The sequence below is a fragment of the Lactuca virosa genome, chromosome 8 (assembly GCF_052849685.1).
Source record: "Lactuca virosa cultivar CGN04683 chromosome 8, Lactuca_virosa_CGN04683_v6, whole genome shotgun sequence".
Classification (NCBI taxonomy): Eukaryota; Viridiplantae; Streptophyta; class Magnoliopsida; order Asterales; family Asteraceae; genus Lactuca; species Lactuca virosa.
Window position 1 is genome coordinate 178,873,118 of NC_136433.1, and position 8,861 is coordinate 178,881,978.

Consider the following 8,861-nt stretch of genomic DNA (forward strand, 5'->3'; position numbering starts at 1 on the left):
GGGAACTTAACTTCAACTCTTATTGGTTAGAGATATTAGTCTAGAGTGCAATGACTACATAAGCTCTCCTGGATATATTTCTGGTACACGATGCTAAACATATTATGGCCCTCAAACTAAGCAAGGTTGTGTTTTTGTTCCATGATTTCACTAGGATAGGGAAGCCACAAATGTACTATAACATACTATTGGTTCAATTAAACATTTGAGTTCGCATTGAATCATCCCACACAACGTTAACAACTTAAGTTTCAACACAATAAAACTTTTTAATTTTTATCAAAAATGCTTGGTTTCCTTATTCGACCCCCTACCCCACACTTAAATCATACAATGTCCCCATTGTATGTAAAATTAAAGCACATAAAAGTAAAAAGGGAGAAAAAGGAACAGACTCCCCTGGGGTATTGCAGTGGCGAGGTCGAAATCCTGATTTGCGTAGGACAAGTGTTGAGTGCACTTTTCTGTTTGTAATGTTGAAGTGCATGTAAATCTTTTCTTTTTGAACCAGCTTGAGATTTAGGCAAGTGTGGCATCTAAATCTTTTTCCGCATAATTTCTCTGAACAGGTGCATTTACGTGTCGCGTATAAGATTTGGACGCGTCGTGTAATTCAATTGTTGGGATTCTCTTCGCAATTCTTGAATTGAACGCTTTGTATACTGGCCAAGTACACATTGCGTTATTAGATCAATTACTCCTTTTCGCTGAGTGAATTGGATTTGACTTGTGTCGGCCGAACACTTGCTTCATCCTTCGAATAATGCTCTCCCGTTGGTCAGTGTTAGCTTCAGTTCTCCATCCTGCTCTTTGTGGGGAATCACCCCACACTTATGTGATGCCATTGCTCCAATTGTAATTTGCACTTCAGAAATTTACTTTACACCATTCTGACCATCACCTGTTTCTAAGCTGAAAAGTAACTTTCACAGAAAAATAAAACCATTAAAAAGTACTTTTATTGAAAACACAAACTAAAAAGAAAATTCACACCAAACATACAGAAATTAAACACACCAAATTTAAAAATCAAAACAAACATCGGGTTGCCTCCCGCAAGCGCTTCTTTTTAACTGAGTCATGAGCCAGACTCTACCCCTCACTTAATTGTTTTCAGTGAGTTGGAGGGGTATATCCTCTTTCTCTTCTTCTTCTAACATTCCTTCCTGGTAATGCTTCACTCGATGTCCATTTACCTTAAAGCTTTCTCCATCTTTTCCAATTAGTTCGATTGCACCATGTGAAAAGACTTCTTTTATTGTGAATGGACCGTACCAACGCGTCTTCAGTTTACCTGGAAAAAGTTTCAACCTGGAATTGAATAGCAATACTTTTTCTCCAGGGGTAAACTTTTTGTCTCTGCTTAATCTTTTATCATGCCATTTCTTTGATTTCTCTTTGTAGATTTGAGAGTTTCCATAAGCTTCATCCCTTAATTCTTCCAGAGCATTCATCTGCATAAGACGGTTAGTTTTAATTTCCACAGGATCAAAGTTGCATGATTTCAATGTCCAAAATGCTTTATGTTCGATTTCGACTGGCAAATGACATGCTTTTCCAAAGACCATCCTATATGGTGTACTACCAATAGGTGTTTTGTATGCAGTTCGAAATGCCCACAGCGCATCATTAAGTTTATCTGCCCATTCCTTCTTGTTACTTCCCACTGATCGTTCCAGAATTCTTTTTAAAGCTCGATTTGTGACTTCAGTTTGCCCACTGGTTTGTGGATGATAGGCCGTTGCGATTCTATGGTGAACACCATATTTTTGCAAAACCTTTTCCAGTTGGGTATTGCAGAAGTGTGTACCCCTGTCACTGATCAGAGCTTTAGGGAAACCAAAACGTGAAAACAGATTCTTTAAAAACTTGACTACTACACGAGCATCGTTAGTGGGTAAAGCTTTCGCTTCAGCCCACTTTGATACGTAGTCAACAGCTACCAAAATATATTTGTTTCCTCGTGAGGAAGGAAATGGTCCCATAAAATCGATTCCCCAAACGTCAAAAATTTCACACACTTGGATGCTGTTTTGGGGCATCTCATTTCAGGAAGAGATGTTACCGGCCCTTTGACATGCATCACATTCTTTCACGAAGATGTGAGCATCTTTGAAAATCGTAGGCCAGTAAAATCCAGCATCAAAGATTTTTCTTGCTGTGTAATTAGCACCATGATGCCCCCCAGTTGGTCCAGCGTGACATCCTTTCATGATCTCACGACTTTCTTTTCCGAATACGCATCTCCTTACTATATTATATGCACAACTTCGGAATAAGTAAGGGTCATCCCAATAATAGTGCTTGAGGTCCGAAAAAAATTTCTTCTTCTGTTGATGTGTCATTCCTTTAAAAAGAAATCCTGCAGCCAAGTAGTTTACAATGTCTGCATACCAAGGTACCTCTTCACCTATCATCATCAAGGATTCATCTGGAAATTTGTCATTTATTTCAGACTCCTTGAGTTCTTCGATGTTGGGATTCTCTAATCTGGACAAATGATCAGCAACCACATTTTCCATGCCTTTCTTGTCTTTAATCTCGATGTCAAATTCTTGGAGTAACATGATCCAACGAATTAATCGTTGCTTAGAGTCTTCTTTCCTGAATAAATACTTCAAGGCAGCATGATCAGTAAAGACAATAGTTTTTGACAAGATCAAGTAAGAGCGAAATTTCTCAAAAGCATAAACCACAGCAAGCAATTCTTTTTCAGTTGTGGTGTAATTTGCTTGAGCGGGGTTTAACGTCTCGCTGGCATAGTAGATTGGCTGGAAATGTTTCTCAATTCTTTGTCCCATAACTGCTCCCACTGCAAAATCACTAGCATCACACATTAATTCAAATGGCAAATTCCAATTTGGAGCGACCATTATCGGGGCTGTTGTTAATTTTTCTTTTAAATTGTTGAAAGCATTTAAACAATCTGAAGAAAAATTAAACTTTGCTTCCTTTAACAGAAGTTGAGTCAAAGGGCGCGTGATCTTTGAAAAATCTTTTATGAACCTTCTGTAAAATCCTGCATGACCTAGAAAACTTCTGACCCCTTTGACGTTGGTTGGAGGTGGCAATTTTGATATTGTCTCTATTTTCGCTTTGTCCACCTCAATCCCCTCCTTGGAGATTTTATGCCCTAGTACAATGCCTTCTTGCACCATGAAATGACATTTCTCCCAGTTCAAAAGCAGATTTGATTCTTCGCATCTAGCAAGCATTTTGTCTAGATTAGCTAAACATGCATCAAAGGAATCTCCAAACACTGAAAAATCATCCATAAACACTTCCATGAAGTTTTCCACCATGTCGTGGAAAATGGCTGTCATGCATCTTTGGAAGGTTGCAGGAGCATTGCAAAGTCCGAATGACATTCGTATGTATGCAAAAGTTCTGTATGGGCAAGTGAATGTTGTCTTTTCTTGATCTTCAGGAACGATAGGAATTTGAAAGTATTCTGAGAAACCATCTAGGAAACAATAGTAAGCATTTCCAGAAAGACGTTCTAGCATCTGATCGATAAAAGGAAGGGGGAAATGGTCTTTGCGGGATGCATCATTTAACTTTCGATAATCGATGCACACTCGCCACCCTGTAACTGTTCTTGTTGGTATCAGCTCATTCTTTTCATTGATTATGATGGTCATTCCTCCCTTCTTTGGGACAATGTGAATGGGGCTTACCCATGGACTGTCTGAAATAGGGTAGATCATTCCCGAATCTAATAGTTTTAAGATCTCTTTTCTCACAACTTCTTGCATTTTCGGGTTCAATCGCCTTTGTGGTTGGACTGCTGGTTTTGATCCTTCTTCCATCAAAATTTTGTGAGAACAATAGGATGGATTTATTCCTTTGATATCAGAAATATTCCATGCTATAGCTTGCTTTCTCTTTTTCAAAACTTCAATCAACCTCTCTTTTTCATGCGGTGAGAGATTTGCAGCGATGATCACAGGGAATTGCTCATTATTTCCTAGGTATGCGTACTCCAAATGATCAGGTAAAACTTTCAACTCACTTTGGACATCGGAGTCAAAAGGTGTTTCTTTGTGGTGTGCTTCCTCTTTTTCTGATTTACTATCCGTGTAGTCTTCTTTTTGTTAATCTCCTCCAGCAGCTTTTCTAGTTCTTCCAGATCTTTTTCAGCATCAAACGTATCTTCTCCAAGTTGCATCATGCTTTCAATGTCTTTATCTTTTACTTCCAATATCTCATTTTCCAATAAGTTATCAAAAACATCAGCAAAGAAAACTTCATCATCACTCACCTTGGAGTGCTTCATTGCTCTATCAAGACCGAAGGTGATAGCATCAGTTCCGACTCTTAGTGTCAACTTTGATCCATGAATGTCAACTAATGCTCTTGCAGTGCTTAAGAATGGTCTTCCCAAAATAATAGGAACTTCATTGTCTTCTTCCATATCAAGCACTACAAAATCTGCAGGAAATACGAACTTGTCAACTTTCACCAGTAAGTCCTCCACTATCCCTTTTGGATACGTCACTGATTTGTTTGCCAGATGGATTGCCATTCGAATTGGTTTTGGTTCAGGTAAATCAAGTTTCTTGTAAAACGAATATGGCACAAGATTTATACTTGCTCCTGAATCAGCCAGAGCATGGCTGAGACCCAAATTACCAAATTGGCACGGTAAAGTCAGACTTCCTGGATCTCTCATTTTCTGAGGAAGTTTGTTCAACATGGCTGCTGAACATTGTTCGTTTAATACTACACTTGAAGCTTCCTCCATTTTCTTTCGGTTAACAAGCAAATCTTTCAGAAATTTTGCATATTTGGGCATTTGAGCCATAGCTTCAATGAATGGGATGTTGATATGCAAGGATTTGATATGATCGATGAATTTGCGATAGTCCTCCTCCTCTTTTTCCTTCCTCAAGCGTTGAGGGAAAGGAATTGGTGGCCTATATGGTTTGACAACTGGAGTGGATGTAGTTGTCTCAACCGGAACTGGTTCTCTTTCCTTCTCTTGGGATTGTGAAATAGTAGAAGGTTCGTTAGTATGAACTGGAACTAACGGCTCAAGATTTTTTCCAGTTCGAGTTGTTATTGCTTTGACATGAGCAGTCGGATTTGTCTCAGTGTTACTTGGTAATGTTCCAGGAAATCGCTCTTGTAGTACTCTCGAAATTTGCCCGACTTGGTTTTCGATGTTCAACATCGAAGCTTGCTGATTTCTTAGAGCAGTTTCAGTTGTTGATCCGATTCTTTTCACCAACTCTTCTGTATCTCGATGTCTTTTATCAGATGCTTCTGCAAATCTGGCCATCATTTCTTCGAAAGTTGGCTTCTTTTCTTGCACAATTTGCTCCAATGGTGGGTTTTTTTGGTAGAAACCTTGACCGCTTTGTCTCCATTTCCCTTGCATCTCCATTTCCTTCTTGTATTCATCGAATGGTTTCCAGTTGTTCCGAGGCTTCCTTTCATCGTATCTATCTCCAGATGAGTAGCATACATCAACCTTTTGATTCCCATCTTGATCTAATGGACAATCTCTTTCAAGATGTGGTCCACTACAGTTGTCACAGCCGACTTGGATAGCATGAATTGTCTGATTGACCTTTTTCATGTCTCTTCCTAATGCATCCAATTTTGCATTTAATGCTGCCAAGCCATCTGAGCTCTCTCCTGTTGATCTTTTTCGGAAAGATGAATCTCGTGAAGAATGCCACTGATGTGAGTGTTGGGCGAGTTCCTCGATTATTGCTTTCCCGTCAGCTGGATTTTTCTTAGGAATGGGTCCTTGAGAGTTAACTAACTGACGGGTACAAACATCGATCCCGTTATAGAAAGTCTACACGACCTGATGTGGATTTAGATCATGTTGTGGACAATTTTGCAGCATTTCTTTATAACGGTCCCAAGCATCATACAGTGTCTCATCTTCAAGCTGCTGAAAATTTTGAATTTTCATTTTCATCTTCGCAATTTTGCATGGTGGGCTAAATTGTTTTGTAAATTTTGATCTTAAACCTTCCCATGTGGTAATCGTAGGTTCAGATTTTATCCAACGTTTTGCAGCTCCTTGTAGTGTTATTGGAAACACTCTAAGCATGACTGCATCTTTGCTTACTCCAACAATGTTGAAGTAGTCAGCTATTTCGAGTACAACTTCGACATGTTGGTTCGCATCTTCATCTTCTCTTCCGGCAAAAGGAGTTTCTCGTAGAAGGTGAAGAAATTGTCCTTTTAATTCGAAATTTGTTTGGGCTGGTATCGCTGGACGAATGACTCCATGATCATCTTCGTCTCTAGTACGGCTTGTATATTCCTCTAATGAAAGGAGGGCTAGATCGGTCATTGTTTGGTTTTCTCGGATTAGTTGGTGAAACGTGCGTTCGGGCTCTTCTAAAGGTGGAACGAAAGTGAAATTTGAACTTCGGGTCATATATTAGGGAAATTCTATCTTAATGTGAATTGATTATATTGCATAAATTATTTATTTAATTTTTGTGTAATACTTTGACTATCAAATAGAGAACAGACAGAGAGAGGCAGCCGGGAGGCAGGATCATTTCGGTGTATATTATAAATATAACTTTTCTGAAATCCAGCAACCAAAACCAACGTACCAATTCCAAACTCTGTTCTGGTAAGTAGAATTACTCGTATTACACGCGAATTAAATAAGGTTATTCATGCAAGATAAACATGGCTCTGATACCATTTGTTAAAAAAAAATTTATTTTTTTTTTCTTTTTTTTAAATATAAATTTTTTTTATATATTTTTAAAGTTTTTTTTTTAGTAAATTTAACAATCTATAATTAACTAAGGAAATTCAACAACCTATAATTAACTTAACTAAGGAAATTTATGCAATACTAAATTAAAAGATAAAAAAAAAATATAAATTTTTTTTTTTTTACACTACACGGATCATATACGTATTACACTACATACTACACGGATCTTACCCTAATCTCCTAAACACAGCCGCCATCAAAGCAATTCACATCGTCTCCAACAAAGATGCAGTGATCTCCACCAACGTCTCCCACCGAAGGTCCACGGCTGTCGACTTCCCCCACCAAAGATGTAGTGATCTCTCTCGCCTCTCTTTCTCTCTCTCTCGATCGCCATCAGAATGAAATGGAAACCCTAATTTCAAATTACCGTGTATTCGAGATCCCTACAGCGAGGTATGTCCCCGTTTACTGTGATTACAAACTCACACACCTCACGACCACACCGGATTGAGAGGGCTCTGCCGAAACCCTAATTTCAAATTATCAGCGATGGCTAAGCGCGAATTGTCAAGCACATTGAAGAACTTGAAGGTAATTATAAGCTGATTCTTGATTTTTTCAGATACTATTCAGTCTTTACTATGCATAAATTTTTTCTCAATCCTCGATTTTTGAGTTGCCTGATTGTGGGTATACGTTGATTGCGGTTATGAGAGAAGTGGTGGTGGTTATGGTGTTCCTCGTGGTGGTCGCCATGACGGTTTCAGTAACGGAGATTCAGAGGATGGCGACCGCCCACGTCGGCCATATGAACGCCGTAGCGGGACAGGGTGTGGGTAAGTGTTTCATTTTTCAAATTTGTTTGATATATTTTTACTCTTCCTTAAGGAGTCGCAAGATTCCATGAGATTAGGCTGGAATTGGAATTCAATTCCATTCCAACTTGCAAATGAGTATGAATCGTTGGATTTGTCTAGAATAGGAATTCAATTCCATTCCAACCCACGTTTGGTTGCAATTGTGTACAAAGTTCATTTTCACTGGAGTTCACAAAATCATTTGATGAAATTAAATTCCCAACATCTCCTTGTTGAAATTACTCAAATACCCTTTTCATCTCATGTATAGGAATGAGTTCAAACGCGAGGGTGCTGGTCGTGGGAACTGGGGAACGCATGCTGACGAGATTACTCAGTATTATTTTACACTTCCCATTTAATTTCTAAATCCCTCAGTTTATACTTTTATATATTATTTGCTTTCAATTAGTAATCGTTATTATATTTGTTCACAGGGAGACTGAAGAAGTGGTGGTTGAAGGGGAGAAAAATGTGGGCTCTGATAAACCATTGGCTGAAGAAGAGGCAACAAATGAGAAAAAGGAGAATGCTGCAAATGAACCCGAGGATAAGGATGAGGATAAGGTGATTGATTACTTCTTGTCCCAATAATAAGAATTAATAATTCTAATAATGTCATGTTTCTATTCAATAGTCAATACTAATTCAAATTTTGAGTTCAGGAGATGACTTTAGAAGAATATCAGAAGGTTCTAGAAGAGAAGAGGAAAGCTCTGGAGGCACCTAAACAAAGTGAGTATTTTTGGTGTTTATATCAATACCCCTTTAACAGAAAAAACAAAGTGAGTATTTTCTTTTGTCAAAGTAAAGATGTTTATATACTAATTTGGGGTATTGATGTGTATGTTTCGATGACTTTGAAAAGCAGGGGTATTAGCAAAACTTAACTACACTATTTACAAATTTGTCCCCTGAAATAGTTTCCTTAAAAATGGAGCTATAATGGTTTTTTCTTCTTTAAAACCATTTATAATTTTCACTGTTCCAGCTCAGCAGATCTTCCTCCAAACCACAAAAGGAGAGTTGGTAGCAGAGTATAAAGGAATCATCCAATCCAACTGCATTGACTGTCTTGACCGCACAAATGTTACCCAGGTATTACCAAAAGACGTGAATGTCTTTGTCATTCTTCAAGCCCTTGTTGAGTCCATTTGTGTTGCGTCTTGGGCCTTACGTTTTGTATCCGGATTGGGCCTGTCCATCCGTGATTATCTAGATTAGCTGGTAGGGTTATACTATATATATGCATGCATGTATGCATTATACAGAGTTGATTATTACGTTGATTATTTGTAACCCTA

The 8,861-nt window shown here is 38.3% G+C and overlaps 1 protein-coding gene across 1 annotated transcript; it reads right to left on the reverse strand.

Annotated features, from left to right (window-relative positions):
- Window positions 1-4,003: 4,003 nt before the first annotated feature.
- On the reverse strand, window positions 4,004-6,313 carry LOC145131095 (uncharacterized). The gene is made up of 2 exons (XM_079065832.1): window positions 5,816-6,313; window positions 4,004-5,770 (listed from the first exon to the last, which is right to left on the reverse strand). The coding sequence occupies exons 1-2, from the start codon at window positions 6,311-6,313 to the stop codon at window positions 4,004-4,006; spliced, it is 2,265 nt and encodes a 754-aa protein (XP_078921958.1).
- Between the last annotated feature and the right edge of the window lie 2,548 nt (window positions 6,314-8,861).

Bases quoted from the DNA above. Each gene is read 5' to 3' on its own strand.
- LOC145131095 (XM_079065832.1), bottom strand. From the start codon at position 6,313: ATGACCGATCTAGCCCTCCTTTCATTAGAGGAATATACAAGCCGTACT. The intron at 5,771-5,815 runs GTCGTGTAGACT...TGTACCCGTCAG, and splicing joins ATGATCTAAATCCACATCAG to TTAGTTAACTCTCAAGGACC.